Genomic DNA, 27,612 nt, shown 5'->3' with positions numbered 1-27,612 from the left:
TTGTCAGTAGACTTACTGGTTTATTTGATGTCAGTCATCATGGGTATGCAGAGAGTGAATGGAATATAATACTACATAAAGGTCCCTTCCAGTGGTACTCCTTGAATTTCAGGTCCTAAGAATTAGGAATTATAATATTAATAAATACGGCAGCTTAGATTCTCTTAGCTATCTCTCTTCAAAATTATTGGATCTTGACCTTTGTTATCATTTGATTTATGTGGGGATATATGGGGATCTATCTATTTGGTTATGATACACAATGACTGCTTTGTGATATTTCAGTGCTAGTCCATTAAAGTTAAAAATTTTAATGTAATATTTAAAAATATCTCACATTTCTGTGAAATCAACCTAATAAAGATAATTATTGAAAGTTTCTTTTCATATTGCCTTGACAATTTTATTTTCTCTCAGGTTTCTTTTCTAAATGTTTCTCATTTTTTTAATAGCTGATTTTGGAGTATCTGCACAGATAACAGCTACAATTGCCAAACGGAAGTCTTTCATTGGCACACCATATTGGTAATTGTATTTTAATTGATATTTAGATTTTTGTTCTATCATTATTAGATACAACATTTCTAAAAAATGTAGACTGGTCCAAATTGTTAGGACTAAGACATTAAGAAAAAGGTCATCAATAGTAAAGTAACTTAGCCATGTATGCTTGTAAATGGATTACGTGGCCAAAAAATATTCTACCGTTTTAATTTTCATTAACCTGAAAATGCTTTAAAGACTGATATGGCTTTCAGGAACCTTGACACAGTGCTAGCTTTGCTGGAGAAACCCAATCCTTGCTCCTACACATAACGCATGTATTTTCACAGATGTTTTTATATCTTTCTCCATTCCCATTTCTAGTCCATATTCTAATTAGTCTTTCAACATTACATTGTTCACAGTACCCCTTTACTCAAAACTTTTTGGCATGTTTTGGTTGTCTACAAGATCAAATGCAGATTTCTTGAGATGTGGACTCTTCCATGATGTGGCCTGTATCTACTTTATTAACCTATTAATCCTATTAATCTCCTCCACAGACTTTCTTTTCTAGTCTCATTTGTGTGCTAGTATTCTTTGACTGCCCTATAAAAACTATCCTCCTCCTTCATTTATTTACTCAATAGTTTTCGGCCACTTAACTATGTGCAGATGTGATATTAAGCCCTATCATTGTAGTGTTAGATGGATATAGAGCTTTTTTTTGATCATACCATTGCTTTGTCTGAAGTGACAGGGCTCTGGGAGTCCTGCCGTCTTCAGCTGATGTGCTGCCAGTCCCCTGATACCCTCCTCATCTGACACATCAGCAGTGGTGTGGCACTAATTGTTACTACTTCATGTTTTTATACATAGGATATGATATATACCATTTTTATGTAGATTTGTCTTTTATCAAATGTGTATTTAAAAAGTAAAATAGTGCTAAAAAGGCTTATAAGAAAAACTCTTCTAGTATCTTCTGCTGTCTCTAGGATTATCCATTATTTATACAGTTTGTGCTATGATAGGTGAAGATCTTGGCTATCTTCATTCATCTTATCCTTCCAGTGACTTGCTGAGTCAATTAATATACTATTAGTATACTTGAAAAACATTTCCTGGATTTTAATAATTTCATTTTTAATTTTCTTAGTTTTGGGTTTTTTTTTAAATCCCTGATTAAGACTTCCCACACCTTCCCACATTTTACAGTTTTGTAAATAATTTTCCAGACCATAAAGTCTGTCAGATTGTCTGTCAGTCCTGATTTTTTTGCTCTTGTTTTTTTCCTGGAATAATTCTTCCTGGAATCCTCTTCCCTCCTAGTCCAGCCTGAACTATTTATTCTCTAGCTCTTTTGTGTAGCTCTGCCCTGGAAGTTTTTTTATCTTCAGTTTGGGATTCCTTTCGTATATTCTCTTTCATGATTTACTCCCTTTTTTTGGTGAAACATGTGTTTTAACATCTTTCTGAAAAGAGTGCATGGGGAATAAAATTTTTGAGACTTTGCATGTCTAGTCTTGCACATTATTGTTAATTTGGATGGGTATAGAATTCTAGGTTGCAATTTGTGAAGTATTGTGCTGTGGTGCCCACGGGAAGTGTGATGCCATTATGATCCATGATCCTTTAAATGTAACTCCTTCCCCCAGAATCATTCCTGGTGTTTTGATATTCCATAATAATAGACCACAGAATATTTTGGTTTGTTTTTTCGGGTTTTTACTTTTATTTGTTGTACTTGGCATTTGTACTTTTCAATCCAGAAATTCTTGTCTTTTCAGTTATGGGAAATACTCTTACATTACTTGATAATTTCTTTGCTATACTTTCTCCTGCTCTTTCTTTCTAGAACTCATTAGTTAATATCTTGGACCACTTAAATTAATCCATTAATGTTCTTACATCTTCTCTCACTTTTTAAAAATGTTTTCTGTTCTACTTTCTGTAAGAGTTCCTCAAATTTTTCTCTCACAGTTTCATGATAAAGGTTTCTCTCAAGTGTCCGATCATCTTTGTAATGTGGTTCAAATTGAAAAGCAAGATACTAACAATTGATTCATAACTCGTTGTGCATGGGAGGTAGGGTGTACACCTGGTTGTTAGTGTTCTAGAACTGCGCAAGTGAAGGAAGCTGGGGAACTCATCACTCTAAGTACACACACCTCTACTTAATCGTGTCCTCTCCCTTTAATCCCTGCTTCCCTTTGTTCCTGCTATCTTAGTCTGAAGCCTCTCTTGTTTATCTTGGTCCTTATCCAGTGGGAATGAGGAAAGAGTAATTGCAGGGCTTTACTGGATGAGAGTAGAAATCTGAAGGACTAACTGTTGACACTTTGAAATACTCCTGTTTTCAGCCCAGTCTCAACCCCACTTTTGCTACTTTTTAACCCTAACTTGTCAACATTTCTGGGATTCTTTGGGGTTGATTGGCTTGTTCTTTTCCTTGGCACCCAAGAAGGTTTGCCCTGCCTCCTGTTTGCTACATCATTTACTATTCTCCTATTTGCAGTCTTTGTGTGTTATGGTTCTAGGTAAAATATGCCTCCTGGACTTTTCAAAGATGATGTGTGTTTATATTTCTCTCTCTTTTTTTTTTATTGTTTTGGGTTAATTTCTGAGAGGAATGAGGGCTTGAAGAGCTATCTGTCATTATTTTTAAGTACTCCATCTTCTCAGTTTTATTTCAAACATCTGAATGAATTCTCTCATTCAATCCCCAGAATCTAGCCTAATTCTGTACGCATGTTCATTAAACATTTGTTGATGATGACTGATCTCCAGCAGCTTGAGAGATTAAAAACTAATGTCATTCCTCTTATGATAGTTTTGAATACTTCCCCTCTGTATCTCTCTTTCTAGTATCATGTTTTTCTCTCCTAAACTCTGGGGATATGGAATCTCTCTCTTCTGAAGTGATTAGGTTGCAAGTTAATTCAGTTATTTGAAAAAGTCTGCTGAAGTGGCAAGTCTCAAAAGTAATACATATGTATGTACCCTAAACACTTCGTTTCAATTTAAGACATATACGTACATTTATTCAGCAATCTATTGATACAGAACTAAGTCCTTTTCTTTGAGTGGATCACTTATTAGAGTTCCATCTTAGTAGTGCAAACCACACCCATAATGCATCAACTATATTTCCCAGTTTGTGTTTTCCTAAGGTGCAACGAGAACTTAGATGTGTAAAACGTGATTTTTTTCCCCTTAGGTTTATTGAGGTATAAATTTGCCCTTATTAGGTACAGAAGTCTATGAATGTTGAGAAATTTGTGTGCTGTGGTGGTAAGAAACACCACCACAATCAAGATAAAACAGATTGCCAACATCCAAAAAAATTTCCTTTTGTGCCTTTTTAGTAAGCTCTCTCCTGGCAGCCCTAGCCTGTTAACCCCGATCTGATTTCTGTCTCTTTAGTTTTACCTTTTCTTCAAATGGCATACAGATGACATCAGAGTCTATAGCCCTCCCAGTCTTTTATAGTTGTCATTTTCTTACCTAGTTTGCCAGAATTTTTGGTCTTGTCTTTAGACATTTGTCTTTAACAAGTTTTTCTAAAGTGTTCACTGATTTTTTTTTTTTAACCATATCACCTGTATGCATTTTACACCCTACCAGGGCATTTCTACCAGGTACCTAGAATCTAGCCATCAATAAAGTAATAACTGACATACTTTAAAATTCACCTTTCTTATAATTTAAGTTTTTATAAGAGACTCTTTCAGATTAAAAAGATTTTAAGACCAAGCATTTTGAAAGTTAGAGGGGTTTTTTGATTTGTTTTTTTTAACTTTACTAACTTACTTGACTTTTCTGAAATCTTACCAAGAAGACAAATGTACATTTGTAAGGCTACCTATTTAAATTGCTCTTTGATAGGGGAGAGTTGAGATGTTTCTCCCAATTAGTTGTTTTCAAAATGATTGTTTAGGATTTTATATGTTTATATTTGAAAATTAATCATTTAAATCAGTCAAATACAAATTTATAGAAGAAGTAGAATAAGACTGTAGCAAAGTTAAAAAAACAAAAAAAATTACTGAATTTGGGCAACTTTCCTCTAGATAAATACATTTTCAAAAAGTAGCCACTCATTTTTATAACTTTTCTGTTACTATAATAAAACTGAAAAAAGCCAAATAAATTTGTAGTCAATATGAATTAAATACTAAATACGAAGATTATTGGTACCCCAAGTAATAGTTTTGGTGAAGTAAAAACAGAGGCTAGTTTGCAGTTTATTGATGTAAGGAGGTAGAGTTAAAAATTATAGATTATTTATTGCAAATGTTATTTCTTTATAGAATTTTGCATGCCCAGAGAAGAGAGATTGGGAATGTGGATGAACTTTGGGCATGTTGCTCTATCATAATTGTACACTTCTATAAACCTTAGTAAGTAGTATACCAAAGTAACAAAGGAATTACCAGTAGAGGCTTGGGTTGGAGGGTCCTATGAGATGTCAAGATCTTGGAAAAGGTGGACCTTTTAAGTACTATATATTTATTTTTCAGAAGTCAAGGCCTAGCTATCCCTTAATTTAGATAGTGATAATTCCATGTGCCTCTGGGGGGACTATGAGGGAAAATACAATAAACAGAAGGTTTTTCTTTTCTGGAATATTTCTTTCAGGATGGCTCCAGAAGTTGCAGCTGTTGAGAGGAAAGGGGGGTACAATCAGCTCTGTGACCTCTGGGCAGTAGGAATCACTGCCATAGAACTTGCTGAGCTGCAGCCTCCTATGTTTGACTTACACCCAATGAGGTCAGTGCGTCATAAAGTTGAAGAATCCTATGCTTAAATTAAGTTTTTTTTCCTCTTAGTATTATTTATTTTGTCGTAAACAAATGATTTTCTTAGTCTTGCTTTACCTTTTTTGGGAATGAATAATAATAGAATTCATATTCGCATTAAAATGTGAAATATTAAAATGCTATGTGATGATTTTTTAATTTTTCAGAGCATTATTTCTAATGACAAAAAGCAATTTTCAGCCTCCTAAACTAAAGGATAAAATGAAGTGGTAAGTATTTTTGTGTTATTTACTTTTATAGTAAGATGAGCAAAAAAAGAATTGAAATGTAAAAATCTAATTTTCGAAATTTCTTAGGTCAAATAGTTTTCATCATTTTGTGAAAATGGCACTTACCAAAAATCCAAAAAAAAGACCTACTGCTGAAAAATTATTACAGGTATTATTCTTGCCCTGAGATATATATATTTTTCAAAAGATAAAAAGCCATTCAATCAGAAGTATTCTGTACTGTATTTTATTTTTATAGCACCCTTTTGTCACACAACCTTTGACACGGTCTTTGGCAATCGAGCTGTTGGATAAAGTGAATAATCCAGATCATTCCACTTATCATGATTTTGATGATGATGATCCTGAGGTAGGAATTGTGTTTCCCTACTGGTATATGTAATGTATGTATATATGTGTGTGTGATGTATGTATGTACATACATCTCAAAATCAATTTTTTAAATTTCCGGGTCTAGTTTAAATTAAAAAGTTCTGCGGGGATAATTAACTCTCTCACTTTGTCTCTCCTGGGAAGTCATGTGCTAGGTTTTTTTTTATTGGCTACTTATAGGTGACTATTGTCTGAAAATGGCAAAGGCAAATCATTTAATCCACTTGTTGAAATTACTGTAATTATTTCAAAATAGTCATTTTAGATGAAGTTGCCAAATAAGTCATCCACTGTAGAAGGAAAAACAAATGGGAAGTACCTAAAGAAGATGTCAGAATACTCAAAATTTCCTCTTTAGTTTGCTTCTCCAAAGGAATGCTTTTACCATACTGTATGAATTATTAGAGATTCATGAAGTATAGGATTGATTTTCTTGGTGACTAAAACTCTAATTATCCATTATGGAAATGTTAAAAAAAAATGAGCCAGGATAGTTGTTAGAGAATAGAATACCCCTAATATGATGGAAGCATTGATATTAATTGAAGGTTCACTTCTGTTAGCATATTTAATATTCCTAGCACAGCTAATAGTTGTAGCACTCAAAATAAACTCTCACTGTATGTGACATGGCAGAATTCTGTTATTGGTTGTGTAAACAACGGTGGATGTCCTTGAACTCTGCTAGCTTTATGGAAGGCACTTAAAAATGTCTTTCTTCTTATAATCATTTAACTTCTTGAAATAGGTATCAGTTTTGTTCCTGACATGCTAGAGGTTCCATTTTCAAAGGATTTCCTTAAATCACATTTTTCAGTTTATTCTTTTTCTGACAAATCTCATATTGAGACATGCAGAGTATAAGTTTACCAGTACTCCTTTGTGATCACATTTAACTAGTTAGGTTAGTTTCTGTAAATTATTATGAGGGTGAGTCTTCTTTACAAAGATTTCTTTAAAAGAAAAGAATTGAATATGGTATGATTCCTGCTCATGGGAATTATAATGGTATACCTATAACCTAGAGGAACTGAGACAGAATGAAGAATACTTTTTTAATAAAAAAAGCTTCTGAAAAACATAAAATGCTGTGAGTCAACCTAAACATAAGTTACACAGTTTTTGACAATTACTTAAATCAGTTATGGTAACAGTTGTGGCAAAGAGCAAAATTCAAACCAATATCCCCAATTATCTATAAATGTGTACATTAATATGTATATGTTTTTTAAATATTATTTTTTAAAAATATAAGTTGAAGGATAAACCTTAAAAGCCTTCTGAGTTCAGTCATCATTAAATGATAGGTGCTAATGGTAATCTTTTTCACTGTTATCTTCCGCTTCAGAATTTCCTTCCCTTCCCCTCCCCTGCTGCCTCTTCTTCTTCTCCTGCCCTTTCCCCTTCCTTTCTTTCTTTCCTTTTGAGAGACAGGGTCCCCCTCTTGTCTTCCAGGCTGGAGTGCGGAGGCATGATCATAACTCACTACAGCCTAGAACTCTTGGGCTCAAGTGATCCTCCCACTTCAGCCTCCCGAGTAGCTGGAACTATAGGTGCTTGCCACCACACCTGGCCAATTTGTTTTCATTTATTTATTTTTAGAGACGAGATCTCACTATGTTGTCCAGGCTGGTCTTGAACTCCTGGCATCAAGCAGTTCTCCCACCTCAGCCTCCCAAAGTACTGGGATTATAGGCGTGAGCCACTGTGCCCAGCCCCAGAATTTCTTGATGTCAGAACAGATCCAAAGTGCTTAGTGTACTTGATTCATCCTTGTAAAATGGATCTAGACAAGTCTAATGTTGCACATGTAAACAAGTGGGATAGGCTGGGCATGGTGGCTCACACCTATAATCCTAGCACCTTGGGAGGCCAAGGTGGGAAAATCATTTGAGGCCAGGAGTTTGAGACCAGTCTGGGCAACGTAGCAAGACCCCTGTCTCTATAAAAATTTAAAAATTAGTTTGGTGTAGTGGCATGTGCCTGTAGTCCAGCTACTGGGGAGGCTGAGACAGGAAGATTGCCTGAGCCCAAGAGTTTGAGACTGCAGTGAACTATGATCATACCACTGCACTCCAGCCTGGGCAGCAGAGCAAGAGCCCATTTCTTTAAAAAAAAAAAAAAAAATCAGAATACATTATTACTTGTATTTAATTTCACATGTATTAATCTAGGCACAGAAGTGCTTTCTCCAGTACAAGTAATGATTTATGTTAACTGGGTAATAAAAATATTTTCACCTTCATAGTTTGAGCTGTGATTAGGATTGTCCTTTTTATAGTATTTGCAAAATTGTTGTATTTTGTTCCCATTTTTACTTAAAATGAAGTATTTCTTCATATTTGGGTTATTCTGTGGATCAAACAGACCTGATGCCACATGTTGATTTCATTCTATTCTAGCCACTTGTTGCTGTACCACATAGAATTCACTCAACAAGTAGAAATGTGAGAGAAGAAAAAACACGCTCGGAAATAAACTGTAAGTATATACTATACACAGTTCATAATTTAACAATGGAAAATAAGATTTCAAGTTACAATTTAGTTACAGTTTCTTGTCTTCCAAACAGTTTTCTTACTAAACACTGTTAAAGTTTAAGTAGAACAGTAAGAATTTTATTTTCCTTATTCCTGTGGAATTTTTGGTGGCAGGGGTACAGGGTGTCTTTATGTTGTTACTGTTTGGGAAGAGAAATAAAATTCTCAGAATAAGCAGGATAGAAGTAATCAAGGCAATGCTTCTTAAACTCATATGTGCCTGTAACTCACCTAGAGGGCTTATTAAAGTACAGCTTCTGATTGGGTAGGTCTGGGATGTGAGCTGAGATCCTTTACTTCTAACAAGCTTCCAGGTTATGCATACACGGATGGTCCAGAAGCCATCAGTACTTTGAATAGCAAGGAGAGATAGAAGTCTGCAGACTGGCTTAGCATCTGAATAACCTGGGAACTTTTGAAATGGATTCTCAGGCCCCACTTTTTCACAGAGTGTCATTTAATAGGTCTTGGGTTGGCCCAGGAAACCTTTTAAAATAGGCCTCCAGGTAATTCTTATGGACAGCCAGGTCATGGTCCCACTGAGACAAGCCATTTATTCACATAGGACTCAGTACTATCAACTCATTAATGATACTCTGTCAACAGAAATCCTGGAACAATAATGCTTTAACTTTTTATTCCTTAAAAGCACTTATTCCCAGTGACTTAGAATGCTAATTTAATGCAGTCAAACTTATGATAACAGTTTTCTGTGAGCCAAAGATTCATCACAGGGGACCTGAAATCCAAAATGACCTCACTGAAATTAGGTAATATAGTAACTTAAGATGACTACTGTTAAAAAATTATCCTCAATTTTTGGCTAAATTAATAATGATAATAATAATTTGTCTCATACTTTGATCAAGATGAATCTATCTCTTCATCTCAAAAGCCATGGAAGTTAAGTAGGGGCAGGCCCTATCACCATTTGATTGGCTGGGTCGGGGCAGGGGGTGGGGAGAGAAGAAATGCAGAGATGAAGAGATCTGACTGTGGGATTTAGTCATACAGTGTGTTAACAAGTCGTACATCTCTCGACTTCCATGTAGTTCACTGGTCTTTCACAAACACTGCTTCACTTCAGGAACCACCTCAGTGTATTATGTGGCTTTTACAATGGGAGTTATTTGAGTCCTTTGTGAACCTTCCCTTGGGATTTTGGCCAGACCATACAATGTATATTAAATTCTTGGGCAACGTTTTATGTTGATGATACCTGGAAATGCTCTTAACAGGAGGAAACACCTGAAAGAAAGCATGGTGGGTTGTATGAAAAGCTCAGGAGTGGGATTTGGTACTTTGCTTGCCAACAACTAGTTGTGTAACCACACAAAATTATTTTTGAAGTTCCTTTTGAAGCCACAGGATTTAAATTTGCTAATTTTCCCTTTCTGAAAATGACAGCCTTAACAAATGAGAGCATTTTTTCTTATTTTTTAATATATAAAAAGTAATTATGAAATGTCTTTTTCATTTCTTTAATATATAGAAAGTAATCAGAGATGTCTTATAGTTGATTTTAAAAATTTTATGTATTCAGTGTTATTAAAACTAAAGTATCTTCTATCTTGTTATCTGATTCTATTAAAAAATTATTTCCAGGCTCTTTATAGGAAAGTGTAGTTATTTCTGAATCACTCTGTGCTAATTTCTATCAGTGATTCTCAACTTCTAAATTCATATGCATGTGTATGCTATTTGAAACTAGACATCTCATACCTCAATTTTTCTGAGATTCTGATATGCCCTCCTTTTGGTGGGAGCAAGTGATACATGTTATTATGTACATCCCCCCATTTTTCCTGTTTGCCAATGATATGGGTATCATATCCCTCTGGTATATTGGGGTAATAACAGGATTAAAAATGACTACTTTTAATAATTTGTGGGTTTGGTATTGGAGGCTCTCAAGTCTTATTCAGTTCTCTAACAAATGGCTACTTTTCAGAATGTTTTATGATTTCATGTGAGACATGATGTATAGAATGCTCAGTAATCCTATTGTCTGTAAAGGCAGCCTTTGGAAAAATGATTTATTTTAATAATGGTGTATATTTGTTCCTCTTGATGTTTTATGTTTATAATTACTTGGTGCATCTCCATGCAACAAGTGTTTTCTCTTTACTAAACTAAGTGGTGTTTAGTCAACATATATATAAAAATGCACTTATTTGCAGAAAGGATATTACTCTTTCCCTTTTAGGAAGGCCCCCTGTGCCCTTAATTAAATATGATAAGCAAAGACTTGCTTAAGAAGAAATAATTGTGATGCTGTTCTTATCTGCCATAGTTTTGACCCATAATGGCTAATGAAGGGTCAGCATGTGATTATGTTGGAGCTGTCTCAAAGACACTAAAAGAATTTTGCTCTGGACTTTAAAATATAAATTTGTGGTGGGTGGCTTCACATACGTTTAAGGAGATGGTAGAGGAAACAGAGATCAGAACCAATGGACAGTTACAGAAAGCTGGGAGTTTTTTACATTTTAAGAACATCATAAACAGTGCTGCAGACTGGGATGATTGACCAACAGTTATCTGAAAGTAGCTGGAAGATGCTTTGGTAGAAACTTATCATAACTTTAGGGAATTTGAAAGGAACAGAAAAGTAATACCAGTGTAAGGTTTGAATCTCCATAGGGACTTTGCTTCCCTTTCTGGGAACGTGTTCTCCATCCACAGAGTTCAGGTATGAGGATACTGAAAATACCTGTACTTCCGTACCAGTTACGGCTTTTAGTAAGACAGCATCCCTGCACTCAGGGATTATACGCTCTAGTACGAGAAGCAAGCCTGTTCACGGGTGACAGTAACAAAAGACAGATAGATGCACAAGACTGTCCTTATGTAACTTTATTACAGATTTCATTTTGCATTTTGAAGACAAGTGCAGGTGAGAGCTATTCAGCAGTCCTTTATCAAGATGAAGTATATGTTTTAATACCTTAGACAAAGTTATTTTGTAATCTTTGATGTGTGATCACACATCACACATATTTATGTGATCCTATGTGAACAGGTATGAAGGACGCATTCTTGAAGAGCCTACGTATCTCTAAGCCATTTGATATCTGTGCCATTAACAGCTAAAAAGCATACATTTATAACTGGAGATATTATAGAACTGTGTTTCTCAACCACTGTTTTTTTACTTATGCCTCCTGTTGCTAAATATTTAAATCTCAAATCTCATTCATTCACAATGAATTTACATAAAAAAGAAGTTATAAAAATGATTATGCTTTGAAACCTCACTGTTTTCTTGACCTTGGTTGAGAATTGCTGTTTTGGGCACTTACTGGTTGAAATGTAATGCATAATGGCTATTTTTCTTCTTTTTAATGTTTTGTATTTGTGCCCGTTTTTATCTCAGTGGTCTTGAATGCTTTACCCAGGTTGTAAAAACAGGTAATGATAATAAGATACAGAAATTAAAGGCAAAGATAGTGAAACGTTCAATACATTAGACTAGCAAATAAAAAGGTGAATGTAGTATAGTTCATTTATGTCTGCTCTAGCTAGTTTATACTTTAGCTGCAGTAGTTACCTATTGTTATGTAGCAAGTCACCCCCAAAATTTAGCAACTTAAAACAGTAGACATTTATTGTCTTATACAGATTTAGAGAGTCAGGAATCCAGGACATCTTATCTGAGTGATTCCAGCTCCCAGTTTCATGAAGTTGCAGTCAGAATGTCAGCTGGGGCTGCAGTAATCTGAAGGCTTGACTAGGCAGGAAGGTTGATGAGTGGAGGCCTCTCTTCCTTGCCACTTGGCCTCCCTTTAGGTCTGCTAACAATGTAGTTTCCTCTAGAGCAAGTGCTCCGATAGAGAGAGCCCAGGACAGAAGCCTTGTCTTGGAAATGATATACCATTGCTTCTGCTATGTTCTTTCAGTCACACTGACCAATCCAATGTGGAAGTGTTGTGAATACTGGGGACCATCTTGTAGGCTGGCTTCCACAAATACTCTGCGCCAACTGCCGACTACTCACCTATAAATACTGTGTTAAGATTGTCTCTATTTTATGTTGGATCACAATGAAGTTTCGGGTTAGATCCTGACTATATAACATACATGTTATTTGCCTCATCTTTTTTGCTATGGAAAAGGCCTAGGATTAACATATTAAGCTTTAGCAATTTAAGACTTTCTTGGGCTTTTTCCAGCTAACAGATTCTTTATTTAAATATTTGGATTGAAAAGAAGACTTACAAATGGCAAGAGGTAAATGAAAAAATGTTCAACTTCACTAATGCAGAGGAAATGCAAGTCAAAACCACAACAAGATTTTATTTCATCCCAGTTAAAATGGCTATTATCAAAAATGCAAAAAATAACAGATGCTAGCAAGGTTTCAGGGAAAGAAAACTCTCGTACATTGTTGATGGGAATGTAAATTAGTAGAGCCACTATGGAAAACAGTATGGAGGTTCCTTAAAAACTAAAAATAGGACTATCATATGATCCAACAGTTCCGTTGATGGATATATATCCAAAAGAAAGGAAATCAGTATATCAGAGAGATATCTGCACTCTCGTGTTTGCTGCAGCACCATTCACAATAAGCAAGATACGGAATCAGCCTAAGTATCCATCAGCAGATGAATAGATAAAGAAAATATGGTACATATGCACAATGAGATATTTTTCAACCATAAAAAAGAATAAAATCCTGTCATTTGCAGCAACATTGACAGACTGGAGGTCATTATGTTAAAGTGAAATAAACCAGGCACAGGAAGACAAATATTGCATGTACTCACTCCTATGTGGTAGCTAAAAAAGTTGATGTCATTGAGGTAGAGAGTAGAATGATGGTTACCAGAGGCTGGGAAGGGGACAGGGGTGATGAAGAAAGGTTGGTTAATGGGTTCAAACATACAGTTAGAAGGAATAAGTTTTAGTGTTCAGTAGTACAGTAGGGTAACTATAGTTAATAGTAACTTACTGTATATTTCAGAATAGCTAGAAGGTTTGGAATGTGCCCTACACAAAAAAAATGATACCTGTTTGAAGTGATAAATAGCCTAATTACCGTGTTCTGATCATTACGCATTATATGCATATATTAAAATATCACATGTACCCTATAATATTTATAATTATTATGTATCCATTAAAAATTGGAAAAAAAACTTTTGATTGTGATCAATGTATGGTAGATGTTAAAATTAAATGTATTTTGCCATGGAGTAACTTTTAAAATTATTACATTGTTAATTCATTGTTACATTATTACATTACATTATTACATTCATTGTTAAGAATATAGAAACAGGCCGGGCATAGTGGCTCACGCCTGTAATCCTAGCACTCTGGGAGGCTGAGGTGGGTGGATCGCTCAAGGTCAGGAGTTCAAGACTAGCCTGAGCAAGAGTGAGACCCCGTCTCTACTAAAAAAATAGAAAGAAATTATCTGGCCAACTAAAACATATATATATAGAAAAAATTAGCCGGGCATGGTGGCGCATGCCTGTAGTCCCAGCTACTGGGGAGGCTGAGGCAGTAGGATCGCTTAAGCCCAGGAGTTTGAGGTTGCTGTGAGCTAGGCTGATGCCACGGCACTCACTCTGGCCCGGGCAACACAGCGAGACTCTGTCTAAAAAAAAAAAAAAAAAAAAAAAAGAATGTAGAAACAGATCATCGCTTCATTTTTTTTCTTTTTTAGTTGGCCAAGTGAAATTTGATCCGCCCTTAAGGAAGGAGACAGAACCACATCATGAACTGGTAAGTCGTGTAGTCTTGGAATGTTAACACTGAAAATAAATATTTTGTCTTTTTAAGATATTAGTACTGACTATAAAAGCTAGTCATTAATATTTTCAAAAGCATTTGGGGAATCAAAAAGGTAAGAAATTCTAAAATTCAGAATAAATAAATCTGTGTTGCTGAGATTGAATATTTTCAAAATTATTTTAGAAGAAACTTAATAGTTTTACCATTCTCTGATTAAATGTTTTTAATGCTGGCCATTTCATTATCTTTTCATTTTTGTTTTTTTCCATTTTTGAGGGGCTTTTGGGGTATGTATTTATTAGGATAAATGCCATGATTTCTAAGCATCAGAGTAGAGACAGATATGTTTAGAGTACTAAAACTCAGGAATATGAGGCATATATAGTAAATCAAGCTTGTCATTCATTTAAGGCTTATAACTGTATGAATATTCTTTTCATGATTCTTTAATACTCCTTTCAGATATAGGATGATATATTAGATATGGTCTTAGAAGCAAAATATTTTGCAAATATTTGAGATGTTAATATTCAATGAAAGAATAAAAAATGAGACATTAAGAAAAACAAAATTAATCCTAATGAAATTACTTTGCCAGAGCTCCAAGTCATATCTGTTTTCCTTTGCTATTTAATAATGAGAAGAAAGTAACTGGTCATAAGTACTAAGGATTGGAGTGGGAACTTTCTTCTTAAATTTAATGCTTATTTTTAATGTTTATTTTACTAAAGCATACAAAGGGAGTCAGCCTTTATCTTACAGAGTTATTATAATTCAGTGTACCAGTGTAGAGGAAGAGAATGTTAAAGAAAAAGTCTTAAAATTATCGTATTATAATACTAAAGCCTGACATTTATGTAGAGGGATGGAGAAGATTAAGAAGAAAAAGTCATGATGTTTATAAATGCTAATTGTATTTTGTTAAGGCAGTTTGAGTTTATTTTGTTTATTTCTCTTTTTAAGTTGGCATTGCATGTTTTTAAATTCTGTACTAATTTAGTAACTGCATTATACAGCAAAGTTGTTGCAATATTGCATTTTTTAGAAGCTGCTTAATATAATTTGACGTTCCATTTGCCTTAATAAAATTATGTTAGCAGGACTAAACTTCATTTGAGAAAGTTTCCCTTTGTGAATTTGTGGCTTTTAGTCTAAGTATAAATAACTTGGGTTTCTTGGTCTCTGCTAAACAGCCCGACAGTGATGGTTTTTTGGACAGTTCAGAAGAAATATACTACACTGCAAGATCTAATCTGGTATTTCTCATCTTCTGATTTTCTTTGTCAGCATTGTTTTAGTCTTGTTTTTTTTTTTTTAAAGATCAAACATTTTGTCCAGTTTTAATGAACCAATTTTAGCATTGTTTTATAAGTTACTGTCATTTAATAAGCTTCCATATATTAAGAATCATAGCATTTTTTCCCATAATAAGTTAAATAAATATATCTACTCAAATATAATGCTGTAGTAATAAATAAAAATTTTTAAATGAAAAACATTAACATTTAATTTTCTCACTCAAATATGAGGATTTTTTTAAGAAATGACATTTCCCTAAAAAAATGACCAGTTTTAATGATGTAACTGGTTTAATGAACTAGAAACCATCCATATATATTTCCATTCATATATGTAAAAAACTTCATATATTATATGGTACATATATATTTATTTCATGTATATTTATATAGCATACATTACATATATATTATTCATATGGTATATGTATAATATATATAATTCTTACAGATAATTTACCCCTGTGTTAACAATGAAATCATTCTCAGATGAAGTTTTAATTTTTCAGCATTATGTCATGTCTGCTTTTCTCAGGAGAAAATTTAGATTATAAAGCATCCCCAGAGTTATAAATGTTAAAACCGTCTTACCATTACATAAGAAAAGGTGGGAAATTAATACTGGTAAATATTAAATAATATTTTAATAGTTGTTATTAAGTAAATAGTTTTACTTCTGTGGTTGGCCAGAGTCCCAGGTTGCTCCCAAATTTACTCCCAGATTCTACTTTTCTACCTTTTAAATGGAATTTTCATTTTCTTTCCTTCCTCTCCACCTTAATAACATACCTCTTTCAATTTTGGTTGGCTTAAATGATTCTCTATATACATTTTTTAATCTGTCCCCTCTAATGTTTGTAGAACATTAGAGATTTTAGACATAATTTCTTTTTATAGGGAGGTTGCTGTCTTGTTTAGCAGAAAATACTTACACGAATAAACTGTTAGCCTTGCAACAAAATATATAATGGATTGCCAAAATACTGGCAGATGTCAACTGTTGATGAGGGGAAGCTCACATGTAATAAGTACCATGGAGATCGGAGAAGAGCTTTTGGGCTAATGTGACTTACCTGGCTTCTGGGAGGGACGAAGACTCATTTCACTATTGTATAGGAACCATTGTAGATTCTTCAGGAAGAGAAGGGACAGATGCCACATGTGTTTTATGGGAATTACTGTGGGAACAATTGGCAGCACAGATCACAGTTTCGAAAGATGTCAGATAAAGAGCTGGAATTATGAAACTGTCTTACTACTACTGGAAATATGGGATTAGTTCAAAGAGGTAGATTTAAGTCATCAAAAAGGAAATGATAGATGAAGCCATGAAATTACATATATTCCTCATAGTGAGCTCTGAAGAAAGGAAGAGTACAAAATGGTTACCACAGTGGGTGGTGCCTGTGTTTAGCAGTCAGGTAGAACCGACATTGAAGTTAAGGAAGAAGCAGTTGAAAAGTTATTAGAGTCAGCGGATGCACTATCTCAAAAGAAAGAGGGATGTCTCAGATGGCTTAGAGAGGCCGGAAAGTGTGAGGATTGAAAATTAACCATAAGGGGCAAGTGAGATAGAATGTCTGAAGAAAACACAGTCAGTGATTTCTGGATTGAAAATGTCTTCAGAATTGTATATAGGCTAGAAGGACAACTAATGGATTTTGTTGTAGAAATAAAAGACCACAGAATTAAAAAGTTTAAATTGACTCTAGTATTTATTAATATCCTCCATGCAAAAGATAACAACAAAACCAGAAATATAGTACTTTAGAGTTACAAATATTCTTTTCTGTACCACATGTGGAACTAGCCTAGTAACTTGAATAAGTTATCATATCATGGTTTTGTTCCTTAGAACTGCTCCCTTCACCCTGCCCTGTCTTATAGTACAGAGGAGCATTTGACGGGGATCTTGTCACAACGGAGAGCTTTAGGGACAGTTAACTTGTGGATAGTTCTAGCAGAAGAGGAATGAATGAAGTATTTGTCAGAGTCTGCAATTTATAAAATCAACCTTAAGGCTCACTCCTAATGATAACAAAAGTTAACATTTATCTAAAGGATTTTATATACCAGACATTATTCTAAGTACTTTAAATATATTAACTTATTATCCTTGTTTTTCAAAAGAACGTATTTAAGGTACAAAGAAGCTGAAATTCATTACTCTTTAGCTAAGAATAGCAGAGCTAGGATTTGACCTAAGCAGCCTGGCTCAGGAATTGAAACCTAAACCACTGTGCTATATTGCCTCTACCCAACATCATTGGTATTTTTTTTAAGTGATACAGGACTCCTCTCCCCTCTTTGTTTTTTAAATCAACTTATATGCCCCATAATTATTTTTTTCTTGTGGTAAAATATATATAACACAAAATTTACCATTTTAACCTTTTTTAAGTGTGAGGTTCATTGGCATTAAGTACAATTGCATTATTATGCAAGTGTCACCACTGTCCCTCACCAGAATGTTTTCATCTTCTCAAATTGAAACTCTATACCCATTAAACTATAACTCCCCATTCCTTTTTTCCCCCACAGCACCTGGCAACCACCATTCTATTTTCTTTCTCTATGAATTCAACTACTTTCAGTACCTCAGATAAGCAGAATCGTAACATATTTGTCCTTTTAGGACTGGCTCAGTTCACTTAGCACAATCTTCAAGTTTCCTCCTTATTATAGCATGTGTCAGAATATCTCTTTTGAGACTCAGTAATATTCTATTGTATGTAAATACCCCATTTTGTTCATCCATCTGTTGATGGACAATGGGTTGCTTCCACCTTTGGTAGTATGAATAATGCTATTATGAATATGGACGTACAAGTATCTGTCTGAGCCCCTGTTTTGAATTCTCCAGAATTTATAACTAGAAGTGGACTTGCTGGATCTTGTGGTAATTCTATCTTTAATTTTTTGAGAAACTGCCATACTGTTTTCCACAGAAGATGTACTATTTTACATTCCCACCAGCAACGCACATGGGTTCCAGTTTCTTCACATCGTCATCAATACTTGCTATTTTCTGTTTTGTTTTTGTTTCTTGATATCCTAATGGGTGTGAAGTGTCTGTAGTTACTCCAATCCTCTAATTTTATAAGTCCTAAAATCTTGGCACTGTGAACAAGATTTCAGCTCTTACAAACACTTGTTGCTGGCCACTAAAAAACCTGATGAACCCAAAATGTCTGGCCCTCATTTTAGTAGGCAGTTGGCACCAAGGTGTCAGCCCTAGATCTTTTGGGACCCAGAAGAAACATTTACTGCCCTAAAGATCTTGCTGCTTGAAAGTTCCATGTTGGCCAGGTGCAGTGGCTCACACCTGTAATTCTAGCACCCTGGGAGGCTGGAGCTCAGGATTTTGAGACCAGCCTGAGCAAGAGCGAGACTCCATCTCTACAAAAAATAGAAAAATTCGCCAGGCGTAGCAGCATGTACCTATAGTCCTAGCTACTTGGAGTCTGAGGCAGGAGGATTGCTTGAGCCCAGGAGTTTGAGGTTGCAGTGAGCTACAGTGTGGCCCTTGTACTCTATCTAGCCAGGGTGACAGAGTGAGACTGCGTCTCAAAAAAAAAAAAAAAAAAGGTTCCATGTTAGTGATTTCTGGTTATTTTAAATGCTAAGTTTATTCATTTTATGATTTTATAAATGAATTTAGAATATTATACCTCAATTTTGTTGCTATCAAAAAGTGATTTCTTGGAAAAAAAAATCAGGTAATCATAATAATATGAAACCAGAAGAATAGAACTTGATTTTTAGGATTGGCAGTCAGTAAGAAAAGTCTTTAAAATGTTGAACTATGCCTGAATTTTTAATAAAAACAAACAAAAAACTCAGTATAATGTGATAATTAAATAAAAAAGTTTTGTCCATTACCATAAAAATGGGTTTAACCCACAAAATGCTATCCTCAGATTAAAAGATTATTGTATGCATCTTTCTCAACTGATGCTATTTTTTTCTAATTTGCCTAGTTTTACTGAATATTTTGGCCCATATACCAATAAAAATATACTGAAAATTAATTATATGTAAAACATGGTTAACTGCTATGGAGGTGCATAAAGAAGTAGTAACATAATCATTGCTCTGAAGAAGTGTATAGTATACCTAACCTATTGATATTCAGCTTGCAGTATAAAAGTCATGTTATTCAGTTTGGGGCCTCCTTATCTGCTTTTATTAGTCAGAGCCCTGCTTAAACAGTTAATGTTCGGACTCCACTTGCTTTTCTGACTTTTTAAGAAATAAAAAAAATCTTTGAATTATCCTGGATTCACTCCCTCTTTATTTCTATAAATCATCTACCACATTAAAAGGTATCTCACCAACGACCTTATTCGTGCCATAATTTTCTCATTTTTTGATGAGAAAAAAAAATTTCTCTGTTCTCTTTTTTTCTTGGTTAAGATATGTTGCTAAAGTATTTTTTCTTTTGTGTTTTTGTAGCCAACTGTATCAATTCTATTGACTTCCTGCTGTTTTCTCATCAGGTATAGACTTTGTAATCTCCCAAGGAGATTTTTTTTTAAACTACAATAAAATATTCTGGATCATATATTTTCCTTTTCCAGTGTTCTGCATTACATCCTTTGTTCTTTTTCAGTTCTTTCTCGCACCATGTTTTCTTAGAAACTCCATTCTAGGTTTAGAGATAGTCTCCCATTCAATTAAACAAACCACTGAAATTAGGACATTCTGACCCAAAAAGATATTTTATTGGTCTGGGATAACCATCTTGAACTTTTGTTTGAGAATTCAGATTGAATCTGTAGTAGGTTATTGCATGTTTTCAGTCCGTGTTGTTCCTTGTGTGACTCTGCTATGTAGTTTGAACATGTCATTCATTAATAAGTTGATGCCTAATTAACACTACTAATTTTTTTTTATGGTGGCGTGCTCAAATGTACTGTTACTTAGCTTTTAAAGGATGGCCATATGATACTGTTATCTTGGGTTATTTTCAGTGCTTTTCCAAGCATAATTTCAGTAGTATTTTTCTAATACATAAAAGCTTCCAAACCGTTTTTGAAAAGCATTTTAGGTCAGTCTTTCTTAGACTGCCCTAAAGATATATAACTAACTGCTAACTTTGCCCTGGCTTCACTTTTGTTCCTTTTTTAATTTCTTGTCATTTTTCTTGTCTGATTTACGGTCTGAATTCCTGTAATGTATTAGGTGCTTGGTAGATAATGGTTGTATTAAATGAGATTAGACACTTTTTAGAAGAATTTGGTGTAATACTTTACGTGATAGTATGCCTAGCACATTGTTTTCGTTCCATAGCTGCTGTAATACAACTTGATTTAGGGAGATGAAATTGTTAAAGAATGAGCCCCTTTGCATTTTAGCTTCCTGTTAGACTTGAGACATAGCACATTTAATCATCAGACCTGGCTCTATCCACAACTTCTCCCCTGGCCTGAGTGTTATTCTGTATATGAGCCTATGCTCAATTTTCTATTAAAATGTTAATTATTTTAGTCACTTCTCTTACCTTCCTAATAAGTATACTGCTGATTACAATTGATTTCTTTTTTAAGTCATTATTATCAACCTACTAATTGTCATGTATCAGATGAGCTGAATGTTAATGACATATCTGTGTTCATATAATAGAAGTCAGGGCCACTCTGCATATGTGTGTACTTTTGGAAGCTATCCTTTGATTAAAGACTTAGATTATCTTGGTTAAAGATGCTACTGGTCTGGTAGAGGGCCCTGTTATCTATAGCTGAAGAAAACAAATTTGAATTTAGAAGCATATGTATAGGGATTAGTATTTCTCTTTACTGAATACCAAAGTTTAAAGATTCCTGTATAAAGTCATGACCACTTAAATTATGCAGTGTAGTAGTAATTGTGTGGCAGTCTTGTGGTAACAGTGATTTTATCGTATTAAGATATATCATTGTAAATTTAAAAGAACAGGTATCCTTTTTCATTAGAATTTCATGTGATATCACTGTGACAGTCAACTAATCTTTCTTGTTTGTGATGTATTATCTTTTCTGTCACTGGTAAGAACATTTATTATTATGCATGGAAGAACACAAATATTGAAGAAGACAAAATTTGAGTCTTGTCTAAACCAGGATTTTGATGTTGATTTTCATCAGATATTTTTTTGACAGGTCTTAGAGTACTTAAATTTTAAAGTGCTTTTCTCTTAAATACGATGTATTGCTTAGAATCCTCATGTTCTTAGTATTTTTGTGATCTGGAATTATCTTTGTTTATCTTAAGGTTGAAGTGTTATCTATTTATAGGGAAATAAACAATTGGCATTTGAACAAGCAGTTACTCAGGGTGCAGTTCATGTGTGCCAAGTGCTTTGCTAAACCATGGGCTGTAGGGAAGGAAGATAGATTTGACCATTTCTCATTGTTTGAGGAGCTCACAACCTGGCCACTATTTTTACAGGCTTATAAATAGATTAAAATTCACTGTGAGTGCTAGAGTTGATCTGTGTGTTAAATGCTGTGGAAACATAGAGAAGGCTGCAGATATCCACCTGGACAGTTTTGGAAGGCTGCTCCAAGGTGACCTTTGCATTAATCCCCTATCATGAATCTGATAATATCTTGTAAAAATAAAAAGCAGTTTAAGCACACTATATTATATATTTAGAATCTTATTATTCTAAATAAGATTCATTTAAAATGTTAAATATTCCCCCTATAGTTAAAACAGTGCTTAAAATACAGTGGCTTTTTAAAAAGTGGACAAAAGGCAACTTCATACAAAACTAATTTGAAATTTTTTTATTTTATCCTTTAAAAAATTCTTGAAAGTTCTTTAATGCAATTTACAGTCTTGTACAAGTTCACATGTATAATTTACTTTAAAAATAGTATCCAGTTATATATCTTTAAAAAGTTATTACCTGCATGAAGCAGCAGTAGAAAAATGTGAATGTGTCTATATATGTAATTATTTCAGTACAAAGAAAACCAAGATTTTTGTTGCTCATTCTCTTCTCTGGTCATTTTTGCTTCATTATAACTTGAAAATAAATACCTTATCTTAGCTTTTTTTTTCTTTCTAAAAACTGAATTTTATGAGTGTTGATTATAATAGCACTAACCGTAAATGAAACTTTGCATATATAATTTGGAAGAATTCCCAGAAAAATACTCAACCTAAATAATAAAATACTTAAATTAGGACTATAAACTTCTGAAATCTTTTATTGTTGGAAGTCCTACCATGCCTTCTTTTTAAGAACATATAGCAATACAGATTTATTTGGGATCTAGGGTTTCTCTTTTTTAAATAATGTGTTAGTATATCATGATGTTGATATATTACTATTTTGCTAAATATCTTATTTTGTACTATTAGGATCTACAACTAGAATATGGACAAGGACACCAGGGTAGTTACTTTTTAGGTGCAAACAAGTAAGTAAAGTTCTTCTAAAATTTAATTTAATTCAAGAATTACTAAGTTGCCTTTAATATGATATTTTAATATTTAAGGTAGTAAATTGTATTAGGCTGGTAGATATATTTTATAATATGCTTTTTGCTTTTTTCTACTGCTTCATGCTTATCATTTAGTTAATAATAAGGGAATATCATTTAAATTGCCAAAATCTTCCAGCAGTGTAGATATTATCTTAATAATCAGAACAACTTAAACTTTCAAAATATGATTTCCATTGCATTAGTTTGTTATCGAAACTGCAAGGGGGTTTCAGGCTAGATCCAGTTGCTTGCCACACAAAGACCCAATTATTGAGACAAGGAGGATTGCCAAAGAAGAAAGGAATTTTAATGCAAAAGACGTCTGTCAGAAGAGAAATAGTCTCAAATCTGTCTCTCTGACCAACAGAGATCATGGTGCTTTTTAAGGAGGGGCCATGTGCATTGGAGCAGGTCGTGGGGGACGGTGATTCTTGGCATCAGGAATCATGCTCAGGGGCTTTTGAAATCTCTTATAAAATTCTACCATTTCTGGTAAACAGCTCAAAAAGTTCCAGTAGGTAGTTAAGGGAGGAGATTATAAAAAAACACGAGGCATATATATTCCCATATTTTAAGTTAAGCAGTTGGGAAGTGGTGACTAAAGAGAAATAGCTTAGTTTTAAGGATAATAATGCAAAATCATGTATTTCCCCTTTTTTATAAACTAAATGTTTTTTACTTAATATACTATCTTTTCCCAACACAGAGAAAAGGCTTTGGTTGACAACCTAGAGAAATGTATTAGTTTTGATTTAAGCTAAACTTCAGTTAAATACTATGAGAGTTTTTTTATATTGTTATTAGTAGCCTTGATACTATTATTAAGTCTTTTTATAATTATTGGCCATTATGTTTTTTAAAATGGAAAATAAGTATAAAATTTCCCTGGTAGAAAAATGAAATTTTACCTAAATAGAAACTATTTGCTATTTATAACTTGTCTTAGTTTGTTAGTGGACAACAAAGGAAAGTTTGCTCACAATGAGTTAGCAAGTAAAAAAATCTGAAGTGTTTTTTATATTATTTTCTCTAAATACGAGGTCACTGGTTTTAAAGACCTTGTTAGCAAATTTTGCTGTATTTTAAGAGACTGAATAATTTGAAAAAATATTTAATTTACCTTTTTTTGAATCATTTAAAATATATTTTAAAATTATGTACTTGCAAAATACAAAACATATGGCCCATCACTAAATGCTTTTCCAGATTCCTTTGTTCCCATTGTCTGATTTCTGATTGTTAGGCATTTTCATAGTATATAGTTATTTTGGGTAGGTAAAATGTTAATAATTTGCCCACCCTTCATTTTTTGATTAATTGGATCCCTGCTTAAGGAACTGTATTCTATATAACGAATCATTGGCAAGGTAGGTTGGCCAAAAATTTGACCTTTGGCTGTGTTTCGTGTGTAGGTATATACATACATGTGACATGAGCATGGATGTAGCACCTCTCTTGCTGTATGGATATGTCTGCTTTATTCTTGTGACCAGGCAGTGTTTTAAAACTCACGGGATTTCCTGTTTTCTCCATAGGTGATCAGGCAGACAGATTTCCATTGATGGGTTTCTACCTATCCAGACCATGCAGGAACTATCAAATTAGAACTGTCACATAGCATTTTTCTTTTTTCAACAGAAAGCATATGTATTTATACTTGGTTGTCGCCTTTTCTCTTTCTGATATCACCAAGGTTAACTTTTCTGACCATTTATTTAAAACCAATGAAATATTATTTTTAAAAGAAAACTCTAAATTGTTTCTGATTTTGTTTTAATGTAGAGCAAAAATTTAAAGGTAAATTCTCTTCTAATAACTTAAGTATAATAGTGAATAGAATAAATTGAATTATACAATTCCTGGCACAATGGAGTGTACTAGTAGTAAATGCCAGATCCAGAGGCAGAACTGGCTCTTCCTATAAAACTATGTGACTTGGATTATGATTGTATCTGTCTCATAGGGTGCTAAGGATGAAATGGAATAATCATTGTAAAGCATTTAGCACATTTAGGATTTAGTAAATACTTATTAGTTGCCCTTGTTTATAGTAAGTTACTATGTAAATAATTACCATATGAGCAAGTGAATAACATGAGTGACTAAAATTGCTCTTTGGTTTTAAAGAAACAGGGGGTTTTTTGTTTTGAAATGTTATCAGGGCAGTACTTACAAATTGTTTTGGGGCAAGTAGGCAATTGTGAAAGATTCAAGTAACCTGCAGCATGAATTCCTTAGCTAATTTGAATATGCTGAGTAATTTTGGTGGTGGTTTTACACTTCTCTCATATCAATTTCTTCATCAGTTAAATCTGTGTTTGTACAGTTTCATTTTTAACCTTTTCGTCAAATTTCCTAGTCATTTTTGATTGACTTAGTAATTCAATGTCTGAAGGCATTATTTTTGTTTTGTTCTTCCTGAAATTCCATAATGAGAGAATTCTAGTGGACTAGTGAATAGTGACATTGTTTATTGTGTAGCACACTCAGTCTTGGTGAATAAATCACAATCACATTTTCTCCAGTGCTCTCAAGATACAGTATTTACTATAAACAGACCTTTTAGCAAATTTAGCCATGTTTTATTTTCTCTTTCATAAAGCCTAAAGAAGTAAATCGTGTATTGTACTTTTCATTAAGACAATGAATTCTGTAATTTGAACAAAATATCTCGACACCTAGTAAGTAGATTTACAAGTAAATGAATAAAAAATATATATGAGTTCCTAGGCCATGAGCTAGCTGCTTTTCCAAGTTCAGTTGTTCATCCTTTCTTTTATTGTTAGAGAACTCCTAGGAAGATTCTTTTTAAAAAGTTGAATGCCGGGCAAGGTGGCTCACACCTGTAATCCTAGCACTCTGGGAGGCCAAGGAGGGTGGATCATTTGAGCTCAGGAGTTCGAGACCAGCCTGAGCAAGAGCGAGACCCCATCTCTACTAAAAATAGAAAGAAATTATATGGACAACTAAAAATATATATAGAAAAAAATCAGCTGGGCATGGTGGCGCATGCCTGTAGTGCCAGCTACTCAGGAGGCTGAGGCAAGAGGATCACTTGAGCCCAGGTGTTTGAGGTTGCTGTGAGCTAGGCTGACACTACGGCACTCTAGCCCGGGCAACAGAGTGAGACTCTGTCTCAAAAAACAAAAAAAAAACTTGAATGCCATATAAATCCAATTAAATATGATAACTGAAAGTAAAACTACATTTTAAATTCTCTTTCTAAGTATTTTCAAATCCTAATGTTTTCTACTAGGGAAAAAAAGTATTTTTTCACATCTTTTATAAATAATATAAAAGCCCACTTGTACAGTTCAGAGACATTATATTTAGTTTGGTAAAATAGTTTAAAGCAGTGCTTCTCAAATTTTTGGTCTCAGGATTCCTTAGCAGTCTTTAAAATTATTGAAAACTCATCAGAGCTTTTGTTTATAGGGATTAAAACTATCCATATTTATAGTATTGGAAATTAAACAGAAATTTTCAAAATATTTACAAAAATGTTTTAATATAATCATTATATGTTATCATAAGTAACATACTTTTTTGTGTGTATTTAAAAAACAAATCCCCATCCTTAGGGGCCAGATTAAATGCACCTCTTTACAGCACCGCCTTTTTAATACCTTTGATTCCTCTCATGAGACTCACAGGTAGCAAATAATTGCAAGAGACTTTATATAAGTCAGTGCAATACAGCAGATGTTTTATTGAAGTCCACTAATAACATTTTTTATGAAAAATAGCTATTTTTCCTGAAACAAAATAATAAGAAGAAAAGTAGCATTATTTTATATTTTTTTACAAATATCCTTAACACTGTCTTAATGGAAGACAACTAAATTCTCGTATTTTGATACTGCATTTAATCTGTTGTGATATCACACATCTTGTAATCCCTGGAAAACCTCAGTGTATACTCATGAGAAAATAAGAGTGACAAAGGGATTATGTATTGTGAAAATAGTTTTGACCTTACAGATCCCCTAAGGAGACTGTGAGACCCCCAATATCCCTGTACCACAGTCTTAAGAACTGCTAGTTTACAGAAACGTTGCTTAGTCAACAATAATGTTAAAGAAAACACTAATCAAGTACTTACTCTGTTCTCAGTTATTCTTCTAAGCTCTTTACCTATGTTAATTCAGTATGTTTTCAGACAGTCATTGGAGATATAAGTACTGCGGTGATTCCCATTTTACATATATGGAAAACTAAAGCGTAGGGAAATTGAAGTAACTTATCTAAGGCCATATACCACAGTGGTGGAGGCAAGATTCAGATTCATGCAATCTTAGCTTTAAAGCTTGTCCTCACTTTGCTCTACTGCCTCTAGACAGAAGCTCCTACTTTCTTAGAAGTGGCCCTTGGAGAACTTTGTAAGATAATATTCGACTGTGGTACCTCAATTTTTATATTTACACACTAGAACTTTCAATGAGTTTATGGTTTTCCAATGGCATTTACCACTCCAGATTCATAACTGTTATTTTTTAAAACTTAAATTATTATTAAGCTGGCCTAATTAAACTATTTGATGGTTATAAAAGCTAGTCTATCATTTGCTTTTAGTAGATAACCCTACCTTTCAGTTTCTCTGGTTTTATGTTTTGATAATTCCAAGGGCAGTTTTCCCCAATATGTTTTAG

At 33.8% G+C, this 27,612-nt stretch overlaps 1 protein-coding gene across 2 annotated transcripts in view; it reads left to right on the top strand.

Annotated features, from left to right (window-relative positions):
- Window positions 1-27,612, top strand: part of MAP4K3 (mitogen-activated protein kinase kinase kinase kinase 3) — a 158,973-nt gene that overhangs the window by 95,201 nt on the left and 36,160 nt on the right. The window contains exons 8-16 of one of the 2 annotated variants that reach the window (XM_045549453.1): window positions 453-525; window positions 5,125-5,256; window positions 5,453-5,515; window positions 5,603-5,684; window positions 5,775-5,885; window positions 8,311-8,389; window positions 14,123-14,181; window positions 15,384-15,446; window positions 22,839-22,897. In XM_045549453.1, the coding sequence (XP_045405409.1) occupies window positions 453-525; window positions 5,125-5,256; window positions 5,453-5,515; window positions 5,603-5,684; window positions 5,775-5,885; window positions 8,311-8,389; window positions 14,123-14,181; window positions 15,384-15,446; window positions 22,839-22,897 (721 nt within the window). The remainder of the gene's footprint in view (window positions 1-452; window positions 526-5,124; window positions 5,257-5,452; window positions 5,516-5,602; window positions 5,685-5,774; window positions 5,886-8,310; window positions 8,390-14,122; window positions 14,182-15,383; window positions 15,447-22,838; window positions 22,898-27,612) is intronic. The other variant, XM_045549454.1, reaches the window with a different exon arrangement.

This window comes from Lemur catta, chromosome 4, assembly GCF_020740605.2.
Source record: "Lemur catta isolate mLemCat1 chromosome 4, mLemCat1.pri, whole genome shotgun sequence".
In the NCBI taxonomy this organism is placed as follows: domain Eukaryota; kingdom Metazoa; phylum Chordata; class Mammalia; order Primates; family Lemuridae; genus Lemur; species Lemur catta.
The sequence above is the reverse complement of the archived record's forward strand: the minus strand, read 5'-3'. Positions and strand labels throughout refer to the sequence as shown.